Source organism: Trachymyrmex septentrionalis, unplaced genomic scaffold (assembly GCF_001594115.1).
Source record: "Trachymyrmex septentrionalis isolate Tsep2-gDNA-1 unplaced genomic scaffold, Tsep1.0 scaffold83, whole genome shotgun sequence".
Classification (NCBI taxonomy): Eukaryota; Metazoa; Arthropoda; class Insecta; order Hymenoptera; family Formicidae; genus Trachymyrmex; species Trachymyrmex septentrionalis.
This window is the reverse complement of record NW_017306018.1, coordinates 3596220-3623284: the sequence shown is the minus strand read 5'-3', so window position 1 is coordinate 3623284 and position 27065 is coordinate 3596220. Positions and strand designations below refer to the sequence as shown.

The following is a 27065-nucleotide window of genomic DNA, read 5'->3' as shown; positions in this document are numbered from 1 at the left end:
TATATATATATGTATATATATAGATAGATAGATAGATAGCTTATGTACGAGACACACTATTTGCATACAACATCAAAGAATAGTAGAAGGACAGACGACAGCCATCAGAGCTCACTCCCAAATACCATATCACAACGCTCCTCGGAAACAAAAAACTTTCCAAGAGCATGTTACGTGTGAATTGAGTTATAACACCATGATAACATCGTATAAGTGAGAAAGCAAAATGATTGGGTAGCTTATAGATTAAAGCTATTATACTTTTCCCATATGATTAATGACAACAGAACAGATATCGAACAATTTACGATTCTCAAAATAATTTGTCAAGAAAGCAAAAGTCAATAATACCTTTTAGCTTTACACTTGCGATGCCATGATATGTAAATCTATCTGATATACTCAAAGCTACAAGGGTAGGAGGGAATATTCAAAGAATAGTATGATTCTTATGAAGTAAAGAATGTTTGTTAGAGAGAAGCATGCGTATAAGTATATCGAAGTCGATTCCAGCGATAATAGAACTGGTACTTAAATTATTCAATTGTCATGTTTTCCAAATATCTAAATATCAAGGAGCAGCTATATACCACAAACAAGGAGTTTACAGTACTGGTAAACAAACAATTTTTCTACTAAAAATATGGCCCAGCTCTCAGAATCGCTTTGCGCCTTACCTTCGCAGAACTTTGATTTCATTCTCTAACGAATCTTCCTTGCCCTTTAGCGCCTTTTTGTCGATGATCTTTACGGCAAACATTTGACCCGGCTTCTCTTTACTTTCCGCCAGTCTCACTTCAGAGAATGCTCCCCTAAACAGAGAAAAATACAATATTTTAGTACAATAGGTCCAAAGTAAATTTGCTTACAATTAAAGACTCTATATGTGTGTTGTATTTTTGTGGTAGTATTATTCATTTATGCATTAAACTGCAGTTTGTTTTCTTTAAACGTATACAAAGGTATAGTTATAATCAATTATAAACTGACCTTTATATGTGCACTAAATAATAAATTCTGACACAAATGCCATGAAATACATATATCTAAGCGTTACTGCAGATGTATTTTGAAAAGTATACGGAATATTACCAAAAAAGTATTACATAAAAAAATAAAAAAACATTCTGCTGAAATTTTATATTTTATATTTTTATTTTTTTCAATAAACAAATTTTAGAAACATGAATTAAATGAATAAAATATAATTTTAATTCAACACTATTTGTGAGCATTTTAATAAAAAATTATCTATATTTTGCAAATAAATGCAATATAATACAAGTTAAACCTTCCTCTTTAGAAAACGAGCTCTTACAGAAATATTGTTACAACTAAATAACAAAAGAATAAGATTCATTAATTTTTAACCTTTTTTTATTTATACAATTTTTAAAACAAATATTCAATTATATTAATTTCAATTTAAGTAAATCAATATATTCATCTAAAAATTTATAGTAACGTTATGTGTACATGACATAAAAACATGCCTAGACGTACGCTATTCTCAATCCAATATTAAATGTTCGTTATATTGCAATGTATTGTCAAACTGTTATATGAATGGCACAATAATTGACAAATAGTATTGATAGATTTCATTATAGAAATATATATGTATATCAACGATTCTCGCGTTCAAAACATTTTTTGAAAAAATATAGATATAAATAACGCTTAACGTATACGAAGCAAGGAAGAAAATTTGATGGTATTCAGCGCACTTGTCCAAGTTGATCTTAATCTCAGTCAACAATCATTAAGTATTTAGTTTTAAAGCACTGCTACAGAGTGAAATTGTAATTTTACTCTTTTAATTACAAGAAAAAAAGATTGGAAAAATAAAGAAACACATAAAAAAATGTGTATAATAATGAGATAAGAGATATATAAATTTTTGATGTGAGAGCTTTTAAGAGCTCGTAAATCCGATGCGCGCGATGTAACACTAAGATAGAAATTCCAGCTGATGACACGTTTAAGAAAGCAATTTCAAAGTGCCGTTATGGACGCACATACTACATATTAGATTTTAATGCGATTTAATGCATACTAAGAATCATTCATAAGAAAACATCTTTCATAAGCGATATCGCAAAAGGAAGAAAAATACGCAAAAATCGTTGGTCACAGAAAAAAGCAATTCGTGATTCGCAAAAGAAAGTTATGACGTATTAGTGGCTTCATTGATACGAAAAAAAAAGAAGAGATTAAATCGCGAACACTTCCATTTACGCGCCTCGAAACTGGAAGACGCATGTCGAAGGCCAAGGCATACGTTTCTATTGTAGAATGTCCAAAAGTCACCGGATGTCTTTTCAACCGTCGGTTCTTTAATCAATTTAAGATCGATTTCTCCTTGACAAAAACGTTGAAAAAATGAATCAATTTTTAGTATTAGTTTCCTGATTTTTTTTTACAAGATCGTCTGCAATAGAGCGTTAAATAAAAGTTCTATAAAAATAAAAACCACTCAACATCATATACACAAAAAAATATATACTGTACGCAAATGATAATTGTTTTAAGTATTTCAAAAGTTCACATATCTGTAAATCTATCATAAGTTCAACAAGTTCACAAACATTGACTTTATTCAAAATATATTGTGAAAATCCTAGTTTACTTTATTTCAATCAAGATTATTAAATTAAAACAATCGATTTGCTTACTATATAAAGTCGCTTCTTCAATTAATTTTATAAAAGAAAATAAATTCTTATTCTGAGTACATATTAATGAATTTTTCTAAAATTTGTAATAAGTATATTTTAAGATAATTATCAAAGAAAATATTCTTTATCAAATAAACTTCAAAAAAGAAAAGTAAATTGAGTAATCACTTTTCTTAACAATAGAATAATATTTGTCTATGTGTAGTTATAAAATAAGATTTTCTTATCAATTCTTTTTTTCGACTTCATAAGAAACTCTTCATCTTGAATCATTAATTCTATTTAAGAAAAAGCTATTGAAACCTGACATTTTCATTTAGAAATCAATTTCCGAATCGCGATCGAGGAAGCTGCGGTTAAAGGAATACGCGACAACCTACAGGGACATCCCGTATTCATATATGTCACACAAATTTCGTCGGATTTAGGACGGGCGAGAGATCATCCTGGGAATCCTGAGATATCACACGAGATGCATGCTCATATCACGTTTCTACAACCGAAAAGAAATGTATGCGCGCGGGAACGAGGAAAGAATAATATCGCGCGTGAATTTCGAACGAATGCTCTCATTTTTATTACCGAACAGGTTTACCCATGGTCGTACATTTGCAAATTAGAACCGGTCTATATCTCTCCCCTTGAATTATGTTGATAGTTATTCATGCTCTTCGACACGAGAAGTTGTTTTGTGTGTACTTTTTAAATTTCTTAATTTGGACTGGTTCTCTAAAAAGTAAAAATTCATTCTTGAAAAAAAATAAGATTTCTTTTCTTTTTATAACGTTGTATTCTTTAAATTCTTTGGCGTAAATCTCATTCGAAGGCCAGTCCATAGATCGTTCTTATTTTAAGATCATCTTAAATAATGTCTTAAGATGCAAATCACGGATCTTATAACTTACCTCAAGACTTAAGATCGTTTTAAATATAAGAACTGACTATGAATATCGACTATATAAAATTTCGAATGAGATATATTCCAAAGATTTAGAGTACAGTGTTATAAAAAAAAAATGTGAATATGTTAACATTCCTCCGTCCCCCCTTTGGTCGCAGTTACATAACTGTTCTCATAAGCAATCTGTTACACAGAGGAATCGGGATGTCATGCATATGCGACGCGTGGCAGGCCACGAAAGTGTTAAAGCTAATCGATCTTGCAAAAGACGCGCAGATATACATGTCGCCTTCCCTTACCATGCAATCCGCTGTGTTATCATCCAAACAAATGCAAAAACGTAATGAAGTAGAAATAACATTATATAACTTGGATTTTCATCGACGAAAGAGTATTCATTTCATCATAAATGTGTACAATATACGCATACATGAGAGCAGATAGGAATTTTATCTTTATCGGAAATGTAAGCGCGTTAAGAAAATATCAGGAACTTTACATTTGTTTGTCGTAACGTTTCGCATATCTCACGGACGTGGAATGACGTGTTTTCCAGAGTAAAATGCGAGATTGAGATCTGGGTATGTCATGAGCTCTTTAATAAACGTAAATGGCGATTAAAGCCGGAAATTGGATATCCGTTAGAGCCACTATATCAAATTAATCTGAGAAAGGAAGGTGTTTTTATCCGTGACGTTTTATCCGCTAAATTCCTAAGCCCCGCAATCTCGTGAAACATCGCGGTGCGATAATCACTCCAACGGTTAAATTCCCGCTAAAGGGAGGCTGTTGAGCCATTTTACTACAAAGAAGAAACATGTGTTAGAAACGTGTTTTCCCTCGGCTCCGCGTCAAGTGTCTCGACGGGTGAGCGGGTGGATGGAAATGGGGGGGGGGCGCATACGTCTGTACTCTGTACGTCAGACGGGGCAGGCAAGGGATCGAGGACGACGACTTACGTTCCCAGCAGGTCTTTTAGGATGTACTTGTCCTCAACGGAGGGCGATCGGTCGTCCCTTCCATCCTTCTTGATCTTTTTATTCGTGTCCTTCTTCCCAAAGAGCGGCATCTTGATCTCGTTTCCCTGGATCTCGCGTGTATATAGGTATATGTATGTACAACACAACGTATAATTCTGTAGGCGCGCAATCGTACATATATATATATATCTATCTGTTACAAACGTCACACACTGTGTATTGGGGAGGAAATATCTTACTTATGTTGAGTCCCGCGGTACCTCACATTCGTGGCTCGCCGCTAATTAATGCCTCAAAGTATCCGAAGGAACGTGTACGACCGATCGGCGATCGGGACGGCCGGATGATCGCGACTCGTCGTCGTCCTCCGACGCACTGGAAGGAATTACCGCCGAAGCCGAAGCCGCCGCCGTCGTCGTCGTCGTCCGTCCGTCGTCGCTGCCGCCACCACCACCACCGCCGTCGCCGCCGCCGCCGCCGCCGCGTCGCCCGCGTCAAACGCACCGCCGAATCGTCATTCTCCGGACGACCGGGGAGGGCAATCGTGAACCCGCGACCTTTCGAATCGCGGCGCGGCGCGGCGGATCGCTCGTGATAACAGTTCTATTGAAGTCACCGCAGATTCCTCACAGGAGTCTGCAGGATCGCCAATCCCAGGTGGTTCACTTCTCGCCGATCGTTCTCGTTTGTGAAAACCCGTTAATTCCTAGTTAATCCCGCCCGTCGATTACTCAACTATCGCCGTACGTCGTAGCTTCTCTTGCTATCGTTAAAGCATTCTACACCATTTTGCACCACCGCTAACCGCGGGCGGACTCGACACGCGTCTTCGTATCGGGCTCAGGGTCGCGGCCTCGTCCCACCTCGCCTCTTCCCGCCTCGTCTCACGTCAGTCAACAGCAGCAGCAGCAGCAGTCGTGGCGTGCGTAATTTTTATTCGCCGCGTCGTCGCCGTTGCGCCTAGTCGCTCTATCGCTCCTCGCGATATGCCTTCATGACGCACGAGCTAATCGTAGGTCATAATGTCAGCGGCACACTCGCGGCACGCCGCTGCGATGACACTGTACGCATCCGATAAAAATCCGCTCCGCAGGCAGGGCATGACGGATGACAGGATTAGGTGAGGGTGATGGCAGATGACCAGGTGACAGCGCGGATGACAGCGCTGAGCGCGCCGTAAGTTGACGCGACGTCGGCTGACCTGACGTCACGCGCGTCATCGCCAGTGTCGCCAACTGCTTTCTATCTGTGCATGAGCAGTGGTTGAGATTGTGGAAAAAAAAAAAAACTGTTCGTGGCATTCGTCGCACATTTGCTTGATTTTAATTGATTCTAATGTAATCAATAATTTGATAGAAGAGTAATAACATTATAACGATTAAACTAAATGAGCTGCAGTCTTAATTATTTTAGCTAAGAATAGAAAGAAGGAAAATTAAAAACAAAAATCCTAGTAGTCTTAATTTCCTCATTACGAATTAATTGTCGAAAATAAAATGAGATATTAAAAAATGTGTAATATGTATATGTTATGCTTGATTTGTTATACAAAATAATTAGATTCACTAACGAATACACAACACAGAAGAGAGAGAGAGAGAGAGAGAGAGAGAGAGAGAGAGACTAAATTTCCCAAATATACCTATGAACACACTCCTGTGTGCAACTTCATGGTACTTCACGCGTACGTCGCTGCGCATGCGTAGAAAAGTCCCGCTTTGTAATTGACATTTGTTTTCATTTGTTTGAGTCACGAGTTACTGTATCAATTATAATTTTTACAAAGGTTAAATGAAAAGGAGCATACAGCCACACTTTAAATATCTAGCGCCTTCCCGGTACTAGTGTTAAGATGTTGAACTACTATCCAATATACATTCAATTAAATTGAATTAATATTTCAGAATTAATTGAGAGCCGATAAATCATCGGATTCACACAATCATTCTGATAATCCCCCCAAATCCACCCAAATCTTAAAAAACTGTAATAAACTTATTGCGAAAAATATTGCCTCGGCCGGGAGTCGAATCCGGATCTCTTGCATTCCGTGGTCTCGGTAGTCTAAAGGCTCAGGACACTCGCACGGAATGCAAGAGATCCGGGTTCGACTCCCGGCCGAGGCAATATTTTCCGCAATAAGTTTATTACAGTTTTTTAAGATTTGGGTGGATTTGGGGGGATTATCAGAATGATTGTGTGAATCCGATGATTTATCGGCTCTCAATTAATTCTGAAATATTAATTCAATTTAATTGAATGTATATTGGATAGTAGTTCAACATCTTAACACTAGTACCGGGAAGGCGCTAGGTATTTAAAGTGTGGCCGTATGCTCCTTTTCATTTAACCTTTGTAATAATTAAAGCCACTTTCTAATATTTAAAAATTATAATTTTATTTAATTTTTCGAATAAGTTGATCGAAAAATGCCTTACTCCGAACAACATAAAACTGTTTTGCAAGCTGTTATACATGAAGGTGCTTTACATGAGGATCGTGGAAAAGAATTAGTTATAAGGTTATTTGGTACGTATGATAAGTTGATAAAGTAATCCATTTTTTTTGTGTACGGTGAGTGTACAATAAGAAAAATCAAATATCGGATTATCGACAAATTTCAGATCATAATAATACGGCACAAATATTAAGTGAAATAAATGCAAAGTTACAACCATTATGCATGACCATAAAACGCATAAATTGCGAAATTACCGGAGAGTTGTATTGGATTTTTATGAGCACGGTGCAAGACAAAACTGCGAGGTAACACCTACTTACGTATTACTAACTAATGTATTTCTTTTACACGAATTTTGCAGTTATGTTTTTATTATTTTTCAGCTATGTTTCTCATTTCTCACAAACAGAATTAGCTCTCTTGCGAAATGTATATTCGGAAATTATTACTTCTGACAATAGCTATGTATCAAGTACATTTTGCCTTAATTTATGTTCATCACTAAATGCAAAACTGACTAAAACTGATGCCGAACTATTTTTACTTGAAATGGTCGATAGACAATGGTTATACTGCAAGGTATTAAATTTTTATATTATATAATTTTGATAGTATGTCTCTTAAAGGAAAATATTATGAAGGATATATCTTTCAGGATGGTAAATATTACATGGGAGTACGAAGCATAGCAGAATTATTGCAATATTTCAAAGATACCTATGAAGAGAATCTTCAAATTTGTACTTTATGCAAGCAGGAACTTTTTTATGTAATGTTCTTTGTGAATATTGAATGCGTGTATTTTATTTTACAACGATGATAGATTTTGTCATTTTGCAGGGTGACAAATGTGACAAATGTGATGCTATTACACATGTTTTTTGTCTCAAGAATTATGCAAGAGATCACAGTTTAGGATGTCCTAATTGTCTTTTTTCTACATCAAGACAGAATCTTTCTAGTAACTTTATCTTATTTTTTAATTTGATTTTTTTCTTTATTATGTTATTTAACTATCGATATATTTATTATATCAATCTTCTTGTATATATATTCACCACATTATTTCTTAATATTCAAGTATTGATTTTTATTAAATATTACAAAAAATATTACTTATAGGTAGTAACACTAATTGTGCCATGGATGTTGAAGATGCCTCACAGACGAGTATGGAAATACACGAGATGGCACAGTCTAGTCAAACCAGAAAATTGAAACGAAAACATAAGAATGGATCGATGTAAGATGTTTTGTTACACAGGATTGTTTGAAAGAGATGAATGCCGCAAACTAAAGATTACATTTATTTTTATTTATAAAATTAAATTACTATCTATATACAGTAAAATTACATTTAATATAATATTAATAAATAATACTTTATTATGCCCATTTACTATGACTTGCTTCGAATTTTTTTCTTAAATATTTGAGACCTGCCATGATGTTATCTTCGTTTATACTTCGTGATAATGATTCTTGTTTATTTGTGTGAGTCACACTGCTGGAAGCTGGAGGTAAAACGTTATTTTCACCAGGAAGAGGAATATCCATAGTTGTTTGTTGTTCAGACATGTATATCTCAGAGTACCCATATATATTTCGTGAATAATTGCTGGATAGATGAGATAACGGATATGAAACTGTTACTTGTCTCTGAGATAAGTTAGGTAAAGTCATAGTAGGGGTTAATGTCGGTCCTATTGTATTTTCAAATGATTCAGGAGAATTGTCAGCTGCATTATATTCTGGTAAATCGTTTTTATTATTCTGGCTATTGCTATCAATATCTTTCACAATTGAGACCGTTTCATTATCGACAGACTCATTATTATCTTTATGATTCTGTAAATTGTCATTAGATTCTTCAATGGATTCCTGGGAATTACAAGTCTCTGTGTTATCCAATTTTTTGTTTTCTTTATGAGTTAAATGTTCATCGATACTCTGAGAACTGTTGTAAAATCCGGTACTTTTAAAGTTATCATAAACTGGCCCAAATTCGCTAATTCTTTGCGCTCTACATTTATCCACCCATTCTTCTTGCGACATTATGTGCCAGTGATTTTTCTTGCCTAAAAGTTCTCCAAAAGCTTTTATCTTATCTTCGTCATTAGTCTTCTCTTCTTGGGTAGATTCGTTGTTACTTGTAGATGCATCATCAACTTTCTCCTTAGAGTTTTCTTTATCTTTCTCAGCAGACTCAACTTTGCTAGTGTTAATATCGTCATTTGAATTAGTTAACTTGTTTCCTTGGGCTAATTCCTCTTCTGTAGGTTCTGCTGGTAAGCCTGCTCTGATACGTTGTCTAATTCTCGCCGCCTTTAGTCTATTCTGTTCCAATCTCTCCTTCAATTCCTTGGTTTCTGTCATTTCCCTCTGCTTTCTCTCCGTTTCCTTTCTTAAGTTTGCCAGGTTTTCTTGTTGCTTCGTTCTCTCTTCTTCATCTTGCGAAAACGCATAGTAACCAACACCATGTGCTCGTGCTTCGTCAAATAATATATCTTGATAATGTATGTCCACTTTGTCCGCAAGCTTTCGCGTTTGCTCCTCCCATTTTCTTCTCATGATTTCTATCTCAGGTTCTTTCTCTTGAACAGGATATTGTTCTTTATCTTCTTCTTTGTCTTCATCGATATGTTTCTTCATTATTTCATGCTTTATCAATTCATCTTTCTTTTGCATGTGTGGCAAATCCTCCCGCAAACATTTCCTTGTGCGACCAAAACAATCCTGATACTCTACCCAATTTTCCTGTGGCTCTATGGGATGTTCTTTATCAATCATTTCATCTACAAATTCTTCATCGGGTTCATCTAATTTATTCTCAAAATCAACAAGAAATTTATCATTATTATTTTTGGATTTCTTCAATCTTTCATACAATCTCGCTTTAGCTTCGAGCATTAATTTTGATTTTTTGTGAGCGATAATATCCTCTGAATCTATAGATTTCTTGGCATTTTTGTCTACATTATCTGCAATAATCTTCTTGTTCTTTTTCTTATTCAACAGTGGTGGTGTATTAATAGACTCGGTTTTCAACTTGACCTCGTTTACTTCAGCTTGCTTTCTTAATAATTCTGCCTTTAGACCCACTAGGGATGAAAAGTTGACATTTATCTTCTTTGTCATATTCATTGTTGGAGCTTTATGAACTTGCAATACTATCTAAATAATTGTTGTTTTTTTTATAAAAGAAAGTACTAGAAACTGTTTATAAAAGAACATGTGTCGATATAATCCACGTTTTTCTGCCTGAAAAACAGAATATTATTTAATAAATTTACTGAGGACGACACACATTTGTTTGATTAACAAACAATACTTACGTGAATTATTAGCGTCAATTATTTGACAGAATGCCTAAGACAGATGCTCTATGTACGATTATATAAATCACGAAAATAAATTTCATAACATTTCACAAAGAGAAAATTGGAACGTTTCTAACAGGACTTTTACGATTCTTCTGGTGCTTTTTGAAGATGACAGATGATTGCGAAATTAGGTTAGATCACAGAATATTCAAATTTACTAGAGAGTGAATAGGTCTGTTATTTTTTTACTCTGAACCTATATCCAATAAGTTAAAGTGAAACAAACATATATTTGTGTGTACTAGTTCAGAATATCAATCATGAAACTTTTTTCCTAAGATGAAAAATGAAAAGTGGAAAATTTCTCCAATAACTTTAACGATTAAAATTTTCACTTTTCACTTTTCATCCTAGAAATAAAGTTTCATTAATAATACTTCCAGAAAGTGCAGCAATAAAAAACGGATCTAATGATAGGCAGATATTTTCCAAAGATAATCAAGGGAGAGTGGAGCGGATAACGTTCTCTTCTCTGATTGGTTCCATTTTTGTCCACTCACTTCCGCAAATGGGCATGTGTGCATGTATGCATATGTACATACACACAATACTAGTGCGGTACAATATTAGTGTGTGCAACACCGTATGCTCCATCACGCATTTACTATGATATCAATCATGAAACTTTATCCTTAAGATAGAAAGTGGTAAGTGAAAATTTTTCCCATTAATTTCAATGGTAAAAATTTTCACTTTTTACTTTCCGTCCTAGGAAATAAAGTTTCATGATTGATACTCATTCCTCCTACTCACTTTAACAAATGGCTGACGAATGGCAGTTTCCGGCTGAATCCGTTCCACCTTGATTCTCTCTGATATTTTCGAGAAACTCTCTGTCCTACCAACCAATTAAAAAGCTTGAAAAACTTTATTATATTTGACATGCGAAATAACGGTAGTATAAATTTATATAACAGACCTATAATTATCGCACTAAAAATTACTAACAAAAAAAAATGTATTAAAAAAGTCGCAAACAATTTACAAAGAAAAAATTTACAAAAATGAATTAAAGGATAATCTAATCAATATTAATCGGCAATTAAGTTAATTGGAATTTAGTCATTGAAGTCACCAATTTGTCGTGATGTAGCACTCACGTAATTTCTGGTTGTTAATTAAAATTTCATATTCATAAAATTATATAAATAAAAATTACCAATAAAATTATGTTCTAGAAATTTTAAGCAACGCGAACAGACTCACATATCTGAGCATAATTTCCGAACGAACTCCAGTATGGTAACTCTACACGCGCAAAACGTGGAGAAGCCATTTTACTTCGACGCGCGTCAGAACTTTTGAAAGTCACGTGACGCGTTTGAAAGTCATAATAGTCGTATGTCGAAGACATTTATAAATCTTTCTTTCTTGCGTCCATTGAGAAATCTCGCGACATTCTCGAATTTAGCTTTCCGAGTTTGAATTTATAGAAAATCGTACATCGTTACAAAAAAAAAATCAACGCCTGATTTTCAAGCTGAAAAATTCCCAGCCGAAATTAAAGTTGCTAGAAAAACGTGGTAGGAAGGGGCGGGGTGAAGCGAGGAAGCAAGGAAGGAATTCGGGAAGAATTAAGAAATCCATCTCTTATAAAGATATTTTATATCGAAATGTACTGACAGTACTAAAAATCTATAGCATTTAGAAGCGAATACTGAAAACCTACATCATAAATAACACCAATTATTTAAGTTTTCGATATATACTTTTAGAATGCACCGTTGAGGTGCCGAAACGAAACGTCCAATAGAAGAATAGTATATATAGGAAGAGGAGGAAGTCCTCGTGATCATTGCGACTCGACAGTTATTGGCGACGGTTATCAATTCGGAAGATCGATTCTCGATTGCTCGTGCAGCATCTAGAGCGCAGTTGCGCCGTTCGTTTTGGTTTGTCGTTCGTTGTCGACGTATCGCGGTGCCCTGAGAGAGAAGTAACATTCGCAATAGTGCGAAGCCGGCTCGGTGATTTCCGCAAGTAGTAGAGCGAGGAAGGTTCTTGTTGCTCCTCGTTGTTCCTCGTGGCCAATTCCATCTTAGCCATTGTTGTCGATTATCCTTTGTAACTGATTTAGAACAACGACGGTGGTGGTGCACGCGGTTTCTCGTGGTTCAGCGAGAGCGGCTACAGCGACATCATCAAGAGCAAGCCGGCGAATCAGTTCGAGCTAAATCTGCTAAATGGCACGGCGCAGGCAAGCGAAGCAGGCGGCGGCGGAAAGTGTCGTGGCTGCCGCTGACGGCAGTGTAACTCCACCGAAGAAGAGGAAAACAGCTGCAAAATCAACGACCGCGGACGAACCGAAGCAGACCAAGAGTAGAAGCCGGCAAGCAAAGGCAACTAAGCAAGACAACGAGGTGGTTAGCGAGCCGGCGAGTTCGCCAAAGAAGTCACGCAGTAGACAGAGAAATGCCGCCGATACTATTACTGCCACGACTACCGCGAAAACCGCTACGAAAAGTAAATCTAAGAAGCAAACCAACAAGGAACCTGAGGAAACAACAGTAGAGAGCAACAATGAGGAGGTGGTAGAGAAAAAAACTCGCAGCGTCAAGGCTACAGCAGTGGTGAAAAAGGCGGGAAAGAAGGTGAATGAAACAAAGCCAAAGGCTAAGGTCCCAATTGTCAAGAAGCAAACTAGGATCAAGGATGCAGAAAATAATCCTGTTCAGAGGCCTCGTCGCGCGAAAATGGTTGAAGAAAACGATGCGCCAGCACAGCCCATTGCAAAGGTATCTAGGAAACGTAAAAATATGGAGGATGCAAATGAAGCTGTTGCAGAGGTACAGACTATCAAGGTGAACGAGGAGGAAGTAGAGCAGAATGAAGCAAAGGCCAGTAAAAAACGCGGGAGACAGAAGAAAATGGAAACTTCTGATGCACGTAAGTGTTTCTCTTGAAATTTTTTCCATTTTATCTTACGTTTGTCAGAATATTATCGTTGCTATAAAAATTGACAAAGGGCAAAAATGGGAGAATTCTCATTTAAAGAAAATCCTAATCAATTTTTAATAAATGCCAATCTGATATTCCAGCTGAATTTCTCAAGAAATCTGTAGCTTACAAGACATTACGGTCGTATTCCATATAATTTAGATATATTTACAATAAATAAGAATGAACTAGTTAATAAACTAATTTTGTAAAATTTACTGATCTATATATTGAAGTTTTTATCCACTGTGCACCAAAGATTTTCATGGTTACATTTAAAATTGTCCATTTTCTATATTATTTGCAGTATTCGTTTTATAAAACAATTTTGTTGTTAATGTTACTTAAGCAATATTGTATATAACTTTTTGTTATTTTAGCTATTGTGACCTCTAAAGGAAGATCTAGGAAGAATCTTGTAGAAGAAATTGTTAAATCACCACCAAAGAAAACAGAAAGAAAAAAACAAAATAGCAAGGAACAAAATGCAGCGATACAGAAAGATAATCCAAAAATAAAAAATGTGAAAAATGCAAAAAAAGGGAAGACACAAAAAGCTGCTTCCAAAAAAAAACTTAATGCTGTGGTAGAAGAGACCAATGACGATCAGGCAGAAGAATTGAATGAGGCAGAAGCGGTAACGTCTGAAGTGGATGTCAAAGAAAATGGAGAAGCACATATGGCAGAACCTAAACAAAAGAAGAGAAATGTAGGGAAAGCAACTGTAGCAGTGAACGGAAAGCAAAACGGCAATGAAGCCAAAGGAAAACAGAAAAAAGCACAAGTAGTTGCTGCATCTGTTGATGAGGAAGAAGCAACACAGGATGTAACTGTAGAGAATGAAGTTATTAAAACAAATGTAATATCAGAAATTGATGAAAATGATACAATTGTTTCCTCGAGTAAAGATGAAATTTTAGTGAACGAAAAAGAAAAAGATGTCAGTGATGCAAATTCGATAAAAGAAGAGCCTATCACAGAAATATCAAATAATGAAAGGGCAGCAAGTTTTGTATCCGTTTAAAAAATACTATTAAAAAATTAGATGGTAAGTTGAAAGACGGAAGATATCAATATTTTATATTTGACTAATAGAAACGCATATGAAGAACTGCGGTTATATGGGGAAGGAAAGAGGAGAAGGGTACAATCTGATATTTTAATGTATTTATCGAAATATTTGCAGAGTAAATAAGGTGTTGGGTCTTAAGTCTTTGATCCTTCACTGTAGTTATGACTTAACTTCAGTCATCGGATCCTATCAATCCTACGAATCTTAATGTTCTAAAAAGGATATTTATTTTTTTTTTGTAAAGAAAGAGATAAAGGAATATATGAATATATACACTATAACGAAAGTTTCACACCATCGTTAGTATTATTATATAAGAGCTTGTAATAGAGCGTGATGAAAATGTTACCGGAAAATGTTTCTAACAAAACATATTTTTTTAAAGATATCTTTTATCGAGATTGTGTAATATTGAATTTTCAGCTGTGTATCAATAACATGTAGTGCCATAAGAAAGTTTGATAGGATTTATGCGAAATTTTTTATTCCTATCTGGGCAGCAACTGCTAAAATATTTATAAGAAATAACATATATTATATATAAAAAATATGTATATATAATAATTATAATAATACTAATAATAATATTAATATTTTGATATTATTATAATATTGTTATGGAGCAGAAATTCGAATATCTTGGATAAAAATACAGATAATAAACATTTTTTTACTGTGTTGCCCATATAGGAATTAAGTATGTTACATATTTTTCTAAAGAGATAACGGATAATAATTATGCACACACACATATACATGTTGTTTCCGTTCTCTAGTCTAGTAGTTTTATTTGGAACATTTATTTCTATTACTAACGATATAGTTAACCACAATCGCTTTTAAGAAAATTTTGAGTTTGCAGCTTCAAATTTTTATGAAAGAAGGAAGCGCTTTTGGTGTTAAACTGTATATTCATTTTTTTATTACTATTAGACTATAATTAATACTTAAACTTAATTGTCAATTAAGTGTTGTGTGGTCAAGTTGGCGAAGCAGTTAGGTTCCTCGCTGAGTAAATATTGTTGACAAATAGTAATATATTGTTGGACACTTCAATAAAGTAATATAAATTATAATTTGTATAGTAACAAATTATAAGTTAAAAAGTAATACTACATTTCTGTTAACAGATTTTTATTCTGATATATTTTATACTTTGCTATCTGCTTTACTGGCTTGAACACACTCATTGTTAATTAATCAGAATGTTTGTATTTTTTAAGAGAAGATTGTACATAATTCCAGATCAAATCTGACAATTCTGAAGACCGTTTGCATTTTGTACGATTAGATATTACAATCTTACAAGCGTTCTGTTAAATAACTATTATATGCATTAATTTGTAAACTGTTAACATGCGATGTACGTGTGTTTGTTTCTGTAATATTAATATCCCTTATATCGCTGTCCTCCACTGTAAACATTTTCTTTTCTCTTATGACAGAATAAATCGATTTTGTGTTTATATTTTTTGTGATCTTTCTGCTATATCTATAAGTGTCTTCCAACAAGTAACACACGTGACATGACAGTGCAGCATTACATTCTTGTTGTTCGCCAATGTTAAACAAGGATGAAATGATATGTTGTACCGTCGAGTTGTTTGTCACTATTTTATAATAGATGGCGGAAATACACATCTTTAATTTTCATATTTTCCCGCTGATTCGCATCTTCTTTACATGATCGATAAATCGGCCAAGTCCATAGGCGTGTTCTTTTTAGTTAAACTTCTTGTACGGTTCATCTTTCTTCTTTTTTCTCCACGTTGAAGAGAAAAAGAGAAAAGATAAACCGTGCAAGAATTAGTGCAATAAAAGAGTGAAACAAACTAGAACAGACCTCCAAGCTAAAAAGAACAGACCTCGTAAGTTAGTGATGAGCCAATGAGTTGTGATCTTTGTGAAAGCGCCTTGAGGATACGTCGCATGAAGATCGGTTATGTGCTTTTATGAATAGCCTTTGGAGACGTTGAAGGTCTGTTAAGCGTGGTAGATACCTGAAGATACGAGGAAACGAGAATAATTTGTGAGGATGGCAGCGATCAGTTTATTAAATCCGAAGGCCGAATTCGCCCGAGCGGCGCAGGCTTTGGCAGTGAATATTTCCGCCGCGAAAGGTATTCAGGATGTGATGAGGACCAATTTGGGGCCCAAGGGAACCATGAAAATGTATGTATCCACGATGTATGTTCACGCGATAATTTTGCCGCTTCATCGTAGCCACCGTTCACTCTGATTCTTCGCGTACGTCTCGAAACTCTTTGACTCCGAATGCATTGCAACGATTTTCATTCGTCAGAAATTCGTAGAACGTCGCAGTATTCCGACATCGCATTATTCTCCTTATTAGGAAATGACTTACGAATTACCAGAGAGAGGAGGGGTTGATGTTCCGCGGGTTGCTCCTCGACGTAGTTTTTCCTTATTTATCGTATCAACTGTTTGTTTTTTTTCACTGATATTTTCAGTATAACTTTCACATTAAGAAAACACTAATCGAATGACATAATTTTAATTAAAAATTTAGCCTATAAATTTAAATATTTATAATAAGTAGCATGCTAGTTTTTAATCATGAATTTCCAGGTTGGTTTCTGGATCCGGAGATATAAAGATTACCAAGGATGGCAATGTGCTCCTTCATGAAATGCAAATTCAACATCCTACAGCATCTCTGATAGCAAGAGCGTCCACCGCTCAGGATGATATGACTGGCGATGGTACAACCAGTACTGTACTGGTCATCGGTGAACTCATGAAACAAGCTGATTTGTATATATCAGAAGGACTGCATCCTAGAATGCTCACAGATGGTTTTGATTTGGCTCGTGCTAAGGCATTAGAAATCTTAGACTCGATGAAAATTGCGATTGAACCTAATAAGCAAAGCCTGTTAGATATTGTGAGGACTTCGCTTAGAACAAAGGTTCACCATACCGTAGCTGACAAGTTAACCGAGATCTGCGTAGATGCTGTGCTGGCAATTAAGCAGCAGGACAAAGAAATTGATTTGCACATGGTCGAATTGATGGAAATGCAACATAGAACAGCAGATGATACCACTCTGATTCGTGGCATAGTCACTGATCATGGATCTAGACATCCAGATATGCCTAAAAAGCTGGAGAATGCATATATTCTGACCTGTAATGTGAGCCTGGAATATGAGAAAAGTGAGGTACATACTAATGCAAAATGACAAGAATTTAATTAATATAATATAATTAATTAATTAAAGACATAATTCTCTGGATTTTAATTTTATAGGTAAATAGTGGATTCTTTTACAAATCAGCGGAAGAACGCGAAAAGTTAGTAGCTGCTGAACGCGTGTTCATCGATAATCGCGTAAAAAAGATTATCGAATTGAAGAAGAAGTTGTGCGACGGAACAGATAAATCATTTGTTGTGATAAATCAAAAAGGAATTGATCCATCATCTCTCGATATGCTCGCAAAAGAGAATATTATGGCTTTACGCAGAGCTAAGCGTAGAAATATGGAACGCCTAGCACTCGCGTGTGGTGGCGTAGCTATGAATTCTGTGGATGATCTGAAAGAAGAACATCTGGGATGGGCCGGTCTTGTGTATGAACATGTTTTGGTAAATTTCTATACTTCTCATTAAAAATGAAAGTTACCACATAAAGTTAACTGAAAACTTTTTCTATAAATTTAATTTATTTAAATAACAGCGGTGTAAAGACTCTTTAAGTATAAACAAAATAAACAAAATAAATGGCGAAAAAGAGTCGTCGAATAATATATATAAAAATGTTGCGTCACTGAATGTTATCGATTTATTATTATTTTTTTGTTGTATTCTTTTATGTCTTTTCTATTATATTCTTTTTACATCTGAGGAGGGCTCAATCCAGCAGCCGAAACTTGTTTGTTTTATTTGTTTTATATTTTAATATACGCCGTTTTACTATTTTATGTATCTATGACTATTATCTTTAATTATATATATTATTCGACGACTCTTTTTCGCCATTTATTTTGTTTATTTTGTTTAATTTATTTTTCAGGGAGAAACTAAATATACATTTATAGAAGATTGCAAAGAGCCAAATTCTGTAACTATTTTATTGAAGGTAATGCAAATGATTTATTTGTGATGATGCATACGAATATTCTAAAATATACTGTACTAATGTACTGATATTCCAGGGTCCTAACAAATTTACATTAGAACAACTTAAAGATGCTGTGCGTGATGGACTTAGAGCAATAAAGAACGCTATTGACGATCGTGCAATCGTTCCTGGAGCTGGAGCCTTTGAGATTGCGGTTAGCCAAGCTCTTCAACGGTACAAAGAGCAAGTGAAAGGAAAGCAACGTCTGGGAGTACAGGCCTATGCCGATGCTTTACTCGTCATTCCAAAAACTCTCGGTATACATAACTTATGGATCTTTATTTTTATTAATATTATCTAACATTGTCTAACATTGTCATGATTAATCTTTTATTTTTTTTATTTCACAGCCATTAATAGTGGATTTGATCCGCAAGACACAATCGTTAAATTATTTGAGGAAAGTTCTGCTTTAGGAGAACCAGTAGGATTAGATCTGTCTACAGGGGAAGCTTTAAAAGCTGCGGATGCTGGCATTTATGATAATTATAATGTAAAAAAACAAATCATCAATTCTTGGTAAGATACTATTAAAACACTTATGTGTATGCTCTGTTGAATATTATAACTTACATAGATAAAAATTTTCAGCACGATAATCGCCAGTAATCTCCTTCTGGTTGACGAAATAATGAGAGCAGGATTATCTTCTCTAAAGGGTTAAATTACGATGTAATTCTTATGTGGAATTAAAAGTTTAAGGACCACTAATAATTTTTTTACGAAATAACTCAAATTATTGGATTATCATCTATTTTGCATTACACCTGTTAACCAAATATGTTGCTTGATCTCTTGCTTTTGATTTAAATATTTAATAACACGATAATGAATTTTCACATTGAATAATAAAATAATGTTTTCGTAAAAAGTATTTCATTCACTTACAAAATTTCACAATCGTAAAATGTAAACTGAGGAAGGTACAAAATATCTTTGAAAGTATGAAAAGAGAAATCGTAAATAACGAAAAATATATATATAAAGGCAAAGTTGAATCTTGACGCAAAAAGAGACGACTCACTAATTCTATATAGATTAAAAGATATTCGTCTTTCTGCGTTTTACTTTAAAAAATAGTAATTTTAATTTGTATGCCTGAAATTGATTATGATTACTCATATACTGATCAATTTATAAAAATTAAAAATATTTATTTATGGTACATGTATTTACAATGTTCTAAAAACTGTCATTACAATAATAGGACGTTTGTCAGTCTTGTATTTTCACAGAAAAAAAATCCTATTTTCTGTTATGTATTAACATCAGTAATTTACTGAAAAGAATTCGTGTTACTGGAGATTATAATGTAATGTAATAATTAAATTCTAATGTTTAAATTATATCTGTATACCTCTCCAAATGTAGTGTGATTTCATTGCTAGAATAATACGGTACAAAGTTCGACAAAATTGTCCAACTTAGTTTCATAAAAATAAGGCATAATAAAATATTTACATGGTATGAAAAGAACATGATATGTAAATGGAGAAACATTTTTACGTTTTTAGTATTAACTGCCCTATCACTCTAAATAAATATATTATAATTTCGAGTAAGATGTAAATTGACTAACGTAATTGTGATTTTATGAAAGATATTAAAAATATAGTTTTATTTAACTATTCAGCAATTTACGATCTAAATCTGCGATGTAATGGTAAGTTTAACAATAATTCAAGAGTTCAACAGACAATCTTTTCATATATAAAAGTATCACATCAAACACATACTCGAGACGAGACATTTTTAAATATCCTACGATTATATTGTACTAGTTGTACTAGTTGTTCTGACCTCTTTTCCCGATGTATAACTATGATCGTATCTCCATTTTCAATATGTACAGATTGTATTTTATGAAATAAAAAAGCCACAGAAGCAAAACAAATATGCAAGTAATATGATCATCAAAATTATGATGCGGTGCTCAAAACATACTGTATCTTTTCACTTTTTATCATCGCAAATGAATTTTATCACGTACAGAAATAACCTGGGGTTTTTGTTGCAATTCCACTTACGTACTAGTTTTTACAACAATCCACACTCAACTGTTCTTAATGCAAAAATTTTGAATCTCGATACGACACTAAAATTCTATTTATCTATGATATCATACGAATAATTACTGTGACATTAATTCAAATTCGAAAGAATTGCGGTATATTTAGGATCTTTCCTAATGTCTTTCACTAGTATTTTCGGCTTGATATTAATAAGTGTTGCAAGAGTAAGACAGTTAACCCGCATACTGTGGCCTCCGACCACCATGTATGTATTCAACTCGGTCAGATTAACTGGACTGCTTGGTATTCCATAATGTGATACAAACTGTTTGTTCTGTATTTCTTCTTCCTCGTATTCCATGTCTGTTCTATGCTCCTCCAATAGCGGCTTAAAAAAATTCGGCGGATACCTTGGATTCGTGGACTTTCGTGCAACAGCTTTGAATACACGTGGGCCTGGTCTCGCACTTGAGACAGTCGATTTGGTGGTAGATTTCCTCGCGACAGCCTGATGACTATTTCCTTTCAACGTCGAAGCATTCAAATTATAGTTCTGATCATTCTTGTTCTTCATATCACTAGGTTCAATCTGATTGACATGCTTTGTGATCAAATTCTCTACGACCGACTCGAAACTCGAGATATTTTTTGAGTTCGTCGCGTACTTTTCAGTACTATATGCGGGCAACCGTACTGATGTGCTAAAATATATAGATTTTGCATGTGTTTAATTAAGTGTTTCTTGTAAAAGTAACAGTATATATCATATAAAAAACATTAAGATGTAAACAAGCAAATCAGCTAATTACAGTAGAGAAGGTTATTTATTACCGCAGATTAATATCACGAATTAAATTGACTAGCAATTTAACAAATTTTGATGCTTTTTCGCATCTTCAAACGATCTTAATTATGCTGAATGACATATTAAAATCTGTAAATAACATTCTTATTGCACAAAATATTAGGTAATTTTTTAGAATAGCTACCTCACCTTTGATTTCGATAAAATTAGGCTCATTCGACGCATTTTTGTGTAAAATGAAAGAATCTGGCAGAAAAAAGTCCGAGACTGCCCTACGAAGCGAGATTATTGAGCGTTAAAGTTGACAACTATTGAGGTTAGGAAATTTGTCATGTGAAATGTATAGACAGTAGTGCTTATTGGTTAGAGGCGGCTACGCCGCTTAAAACAAAATAAGGAATAACATATTGTAGACAGTGAAAAGACCGCTTTAAAAAGACTGTTCTCACACCTGACTGCACCTCACTACTACGGGTTAGAATTCCAAGCGGACACTGTCTATGATGCAACTTCTAGCCGGTTAGGCCCCAAGCGTAGAACATGTTATTTATTACCCGCTCCGAATCAATAAGCACTAGTCTATACACCCTACTGTCTACATAATTAATGATCGTGTTATATAGTAACACTTTAGTCAACTTTAACACTCAATATCCCGTTTCGCAGAGCAGTCCCGGACTTTTTTCTGCCAGATTCTTTCATTTTACGCAAAATCGTGTCGAATGAGCTTAATTTTATCGAAATTGGAGGTGAGGTAACTATTCTGAAGAATTATCAAATATTACCTCGGCCTCTTACATTCGCATCTCTTACATTCCGTAATCCGTGCGAGCGTCCTAACAAACCTTATGCTCGTATTCATAGGGCCTTATATTTAATGGCTTCTTTAAACCCGGATCTACAATAGATTTTTAAGCCTTAAGCCACACACACACATAAGGAATGAACGAATCACAATCAATTATTCTCCTCGTATTCGACTGTAATTGGTCAATTTCTTACGGCTTAAAGCTTAAAACAGTCATTGTAGATCCGGACTAAATTTATCTTCAGATACTCTACGAATTATTTCATTTGCTACTGAGCATCTAAAAATAAATTTAAAGAAGCCTTAAGGGCTGGTTGTTTCATCTTTTGATAAATTTTACCTGATGGGTAAGTAGCAAGATTACCCCAATGATTATGCGTGGATTGCCAAATTTACCTAACAGGTAAAATTTACCAAAAGGTGGAACAACCGGGTCTAAATGCAAAGTCTAACTATTGCCTAATTCACACTGGACGTAGCAAGCGTCAAGCAGCGGAGTAGCAACCAATCAGCGAGGCGATATTTATAGTGGCGTAAACAATGTCGCCTTGCTGGCTGGTTGCTGCTCCGCTACTTGACGCTTGCTGCGTCCAGTGTGAAATAGGCATATAGGTTTGTACGTGTCGCATGTTCCAACATGCTCCTGCCATAGTTCCTACTCACTCTAATGAGCGCATTGGAGCGAGTAGGAGCTATAATAGGAGCATATTGATTGGAGCATGCGACACGAACAAATCTTATGAAACAGGCATTAGACTACCGAGGCATCTCCTTACTTAAGCGGCATCTACAATGAGATTTTAAGGTGTAAAACTTAAGCTTTAAGCCACAAGAAATTGACCAATCATAGTCGATTGTTCTCCTCACATTCGATTCTGATTGATCAATTTCTTACAATTTAAGGCTAAAAAATCCGCATTACAAATCAAATTAATCAAGACTCCTTATAAATCAAAGAACTGGAAAGACTCACTTTTGAGCTTTCCTCAGAGGCAACTCAAACTAACATACATAAACTGTGAATAAAAATTATCCTGTCATAGGTAGGGGAGCTCACCATGACAGGATAATTTTTATTCAGTTTATGTATGTTAGTTTGTGTTGTCCCTGAGGAAGAATCAAAAGTGAGCCGAAACATATAAGCGCGTTTTAGTGAATAAAGAAGTTTCATACTTCATAGATATATTACTTGCGCGACGTCTTCTGCGCTTGACTCCTACTGCCCGTATCCTTTCCAGTTCTTTAAGGCTAAACACTTAAGTTTAAAAACTTAACTATTTTTACATCTTTAAATCTCATTGTAAACGCTGTTTTAGCAAGTAGTCATTTCGATGCGCGTTTCAATGACTACATACGTAATGCATAAATTCACATAGGGCAGTATTCATAGTCGATTCTTATTTCAAGACGTCTTAGTAATGCCTTAAGACGCTAATGCAGCCCTCTGATTGGTTCGTGATTTCTTAAGACCGTACTTAAGACGGTCTTGAATATAAGATCTGACTATGAATACCGACCATAGAATCATAGAAGCATTTAAGATCCAGCTAGACCATTTAAGACCGTTTAGACTTTGATTGCTATAGTTTGTCACACATATGTATGGTCCTATAATTATATTGATTATTTATTGTGCTATAATTATATTATGTTATATTGTGATTAGTAAATTCACTTACTGCTTATGTTTTTTTTATATATTTCTAGTTTGTCTATGAGGAAGTACTTACTCTGCCTGATCTTGTTCCTTCTGTTGCTGTTGCTGCTGCTCCTTCCATTTTTGTGGTAAATGCGAATGAAACATGTTATGATGCCTTATCCTATCGTTGTTGGTTTCGCAAAGTTCTTGGCACCATTGACAAACCCATCCACGCTTTGGAATGATAACAGGCGACAGGTTCTCTGTCTGCTTTGCTTTGTTACGCTCAATGACATTCTTCTTCGTGGGATTTTTAGGCAATCTCGACACAAGTATCTCTTTAAATTTAAATGGAAACTTTGCAGCGAAAGGAGTGTCCTTTAAATCTTTGTGCATGAGATTCCAGTGCTGTTTGATGGATGGCAGCGAGACACTGCGAAGATTACAATAAACACAGCCATAGATTACAGCTGATGACGAATTGCCTCCTTCATTCTTTGACATGTCGACATCTTGTTTTTGAAGCGTCGATGGCTTGGTTTTTGTTTCACTAGAGGAAGAATCAGTCGTTGACAATCGTTCCGTGTATTTCAGCGGTACCGAGGGATGATTTGATTCCCAATGCTCCACCATTTCTGCTTTGTACGAACAGCTATAGGTGCAATACAAACACTTGAGATTGTGTTGATGAGAGTGTGTTCTCATGTGACTCCTCAGGCCAGTGTAATTTACTGCTGTAAAGTTGCACACCTCACACTTCTCTAAACGATTACTAACGGAACCGATTGTGGCTGTGGAGGCGGCGGTGGTGCTAACATTATTCTCTGTGTTCAATTTTCGTCTTTTTGTCTTCAGTGGAGGAAGACCATACTCCTTCTCCCAGAATTCGTTGCTTAGCTTTGCGTTTCCCCATGCATCCGGATTGTGTATAATCTTTTCCGCATCGTGCGGATGTTTCGCGCGAATGTGCTGGCGCATCATCGTCTGCGAGTTGGTGCTACGGTCGCAGTAGGGACACAGAAAACTGAGCCGTTTCAAATGTGAATATTGTACGTGTAACTTGAATCCGCGTTGACCGGCGAACGACGTCTGGCAATGCTTGCAGACAATTGGCTTGTCCAGATCATCATCGGTCTTCTCGCGAACTGCGTATAAAATCATGCATTTTATTTTGTAGATCTTATAAACGAAACTGAGGTAATTCTAAATATAATCTATATACTTACGTTTATTATTTTCGGATTTATCTTCGTTACTCTTAATCTCGCACACCTCATCCTCCTTCATATCGATTACAAGATCCTCGTTGTCTTTGCTATCTCCGTCAGAGTCTATACTGCTTTTATTAACATCTTCAAGAACGGCCTTTTGCAGATTGGATATCGTAGATGCAAGATTTACGGACTTCTTGTCGCCTGAGATCTTCATGGAATTAACATCTGAACTTGAAGAACTTGTATTAACGGGTATATTTTTATAGATAACATTCATGTGATTCCACGCCTTGATCATGTCCATTTGCTTTTTCAATAGAGTCATCACCTGTAAATCATACATAACATTTATTTATAATGTAAGAAAACAAAATTTAATAAAATAAAATATTATATTTATATTTTATTTTATTATCGTAAATTAATAATATTACTAAAATTTTTTATTTATTAAATACTAAAGAATATATTGAAGTTTTAATAAATATATACCCAATCCTCAATCGCATTATCCGGCGAAAGTGGCTCATCTGTACCTTCTCCATTATGACGTTTCCCAATATGTAGCAATAATGATTTACGATTTACCGATACATATCCGCAAGTCTTGCAATGAAATCTAAATAGATATGTTTAAAAAAATCTCGTTTAATAATAGAATTTGCAGAAAGCAAAATTAATTTCTGAAAGTGTCTACGTTCTAGTAAAATAACAATTTAATAACTCAACAGTCTGTTAGCAAATTCGAATAAAGATTGTAGCAGTTTGGCATCTGACTGTGGCCATTACATGTATATTTGTATTCTGCTGGTAAAAATTGTTAACATGATAAGATATCCAGAATGCAATCTGAAGATAAACTAACAACAGATTCTGCTCGATTTCAGACTGCGTTACAGATCTTTATGGCATGTTTGGCTTTCTAAGTTTCAATATAACATGTCACTTACCTAGCATAATTCAACTCCCTATAAAGATGATCTCTCATATCATGCTTGTATTTCGACTTGAATTGATTACACAGCGTACAGACATACATATTGGCATCTGGTTTACCATAAGGTCCAAATCTTCCCACATCGGAATCACTACCGTCGATCAGTTCCATCGAGTCTTTAGCCGATTTATTGCCAGTGATTTTGCTTTCTTTCATAACATGTCCTTCGCCTTCCGCTTCCCCGGATACTTTATCGCATGAAAGTGACCGTTTTGATTTCTCCTTAGACAGTTTATTATTTTCATCAAGAGATATCGATTTCCCGGACACTTTTATTTTGGCTGGTTTCGTCACGATTTCTGCGTCGCTCTTGCGTTTGCCTAAAGATAGCTTTGAAGTTACAGGCGACGTCTCACTCGTCGCGGGCGTTTCGGTTTCTTCCTCCAAGAGGATCCCGCGAATGTGTCGAACTCGTGGCATATTTCTACTCCAAAGTGGTGTTGTATCAAAAGGTTCGTCCTGTCCGCCTTGATCAACGGTTTCTGTATTCCGTTTATTGACACCTTTTATCCTCTGGTATATCACGGTGTAATCAGCGTTAGAATCGTATGTGTGTTTGCTATTTATATGTTGCTCAAGAAGTATTTTTCCGTTCGTTTTAAATGAGCACAGGATGCATTTGTATTGGCAGCTCTCACTATGAACTGTGTCAGCATGAGTAGCTACATCAGCTTTATAAACAAATTTAAAATCACAAAGATTACATTTCCAATGATTGCCGTCCGGGTCAGGTACCTCCTCTTCGGTCTCTTCCGGGACTGATTGCTGAATATTCTCCGTGTTCTCGATTTCCCTTATTACTTTCACGAAAGGTCTCTTCTCCGGATGCTTATCAGTAAGATGCCGTTCCACAACATGCCTGGATGTCATTTTAATACTATCAGAGAGCATAGAAAGTGCACTTGCGCCAACAAAAAAATCTTAAAACATCTGACAAGTAACATATATTTTCCTTTTTCGTATATTAATTTTTTTATCAAGGAAATAGCAATCTGTTTATCTTGATTACTGATACATTAATGATTAATTAGTAATCA

The 27065-nt window shown here is 35.2% G+C and overlaps 6 protein-coding genes across 9 annotated transcripts in view; 3 read left to right on the top strand and 3 right to left on the bottom strand.

Annotated features, from left to right (window-relative positions):
- LOC108755092 (calcium/calmodulin-dependent protein kinase type 1) overlaps nt 1-5016 on the bottom strand; it is a 12962-nt gene extending 7946 nt beyond the window's left edge. The window contains exons 1-3 of one of the 2 annotated variants that reach the window (XM_018497885.1): nt 4799-5016; nt 4539-4714; nt 678-812 (exon numbers count right to left, since the gene is read on the bottom strand). In XM_018497885.1, the coding sequence (XP_018353387.1) occupies nt 678-812; nt 4539-4648 (245 nt within the window). In that variant the 5' untranslated portion in view covers nt 4649-4714; nt 4799-5016. Of the gene's footprint in view, nt 1-677; nt 813-4538 lie in introns of both variants that reach the window. The other variant, XM_018497886.1, reaches the window with a different exon arrangement.
- Nucleotides 5017-5021: 5 nt separating this feature from the next.
- On the top strand, nt 5022-8349 carry LOC108755093 (non-structural maintenance of chromosomes element 1 homolog). 3 transcript variants are annotated; one of them, XM_018497887.1, is made up of 7 exons: nt 5022-5679; nt 6978-7088; nt 7184-7325; nt 7404-7599; nt 7676-7789; nt 7861-7981; nt 8143-8349. In XM_018497887.1, the coding sequence occupies exons 1-7, from the start codon at nt 5667-5669 to the stop codon at nt 8265-8267; spliced, it is 822 nt and encodes a 273-aa protein (XP_018353389.1). In that variant the 5' UTR covers nt 5022-5666; the 3' UTR covers nt 8268-8349. The 3 variants fall into 3 exon arrangements, with proteins under 3 accessions (XP_018353389.1, XP_018353390.1, XP_018353392.1); XM_018497888.1 differs by having other exon boundaries at nt 5671-5735; nt 8143-8348; XM_018497890.1 differs by lacking the exon at nt 5022-5679 and adding an exon at nt 6820-6889 and having other exon boundaries at nt 8143-8348.
- Nucleotides 8350-8406: 57 nt separating this feature from the next.
- On the bottom strand, nt 8407-10510 carry LOC108754928 (coiled-coil domain-containing protein 174). The gene is made up of 2 exons (XM_018497594.1): nt 10356-10510; nt 8407-10281 (listed from the first exon to the last, which is right to left on the bottom strand). The coding sequence occupies exon 2, from the start codon at nt 10162-10164 to the stop codon at nt 8407-8409; it is 1758 nt and encodes a 585-aa protein (XP_018353096.1). The 5' UTR covers nt 10165-10281; nt 10356-10510.
- Nucleotides 10511-12361: 1851 nt separating this feature from the next.
- LOC108754978 (triadin-like) lies at nt 12362-14885 on the top strand. The gene is made up of 2 exons (XM_018497671.1): nt 12362-13289; nt 13721-14885. Exons 1-2 carry the CDS (start codon nt 12587-12589, stop codon nt 14362-14364), a joined length of 1347 nt encoding a protein of 448 aa, XP_018353173.1. The 5' UTR covers nt 12362-12586; the 3' UTR covers nt 14365-14885.
- A 1428-nt stretch (nt 14886-16313) lies between these two features.
- On the top strand, nt 16314-19286 carry LOC108755048 (T-complex protein 1 subunit zeta). Its single transcript, XM_018497785.1, has 7 exons — nt 16314-16584; nt 17002-17593; nt 17683-18018; nt 18446-18511; nt 18588-18810; nt 18904-19072; nt 19145-19286. The coding sequence occupies exons 1-7, from the start codon at nt 16448-16450 to the stop codon at nt 19215-19217; spliced, it is 1596 nt and encodes a 531-aa protein (XP_018353287.1). The 5' UTR covers nt 16314-16447; the 3' UTR covers nt 19218-19286.
- A 435-nt stretch (nt 19287-19721) lies between these two features.
- The window catches only part of LOC108755047, a 31386-nt gene continuing 24042 nt past the window's right edge, over nt 19722-27065 (bottom strand). Inside the window, exons 15-19 of the mRNA XM_018497784.1 lie at nt 25982-26887; nt 25524-25650; nt 25044-25359; nt 23909-24962; nt 19722-21266 (exon numbers count right to left, since the gene is read on the bottom strand). Of these exons, the coding sequence (XP_018353286.1) occupies nt 20696-21266; nt 23909-24962; nt 25044-25359; nt 25524-25650; nt 25982-26887 (2974 nt within the window). The 3' untranslated portion in view covers nt 19722-20695. The remainder of the gene's footprint in view (nt 21267-23908; nt 24963-25043; nt 25360-25523; nt 25651-25981; nt 26888-27065) is intronic.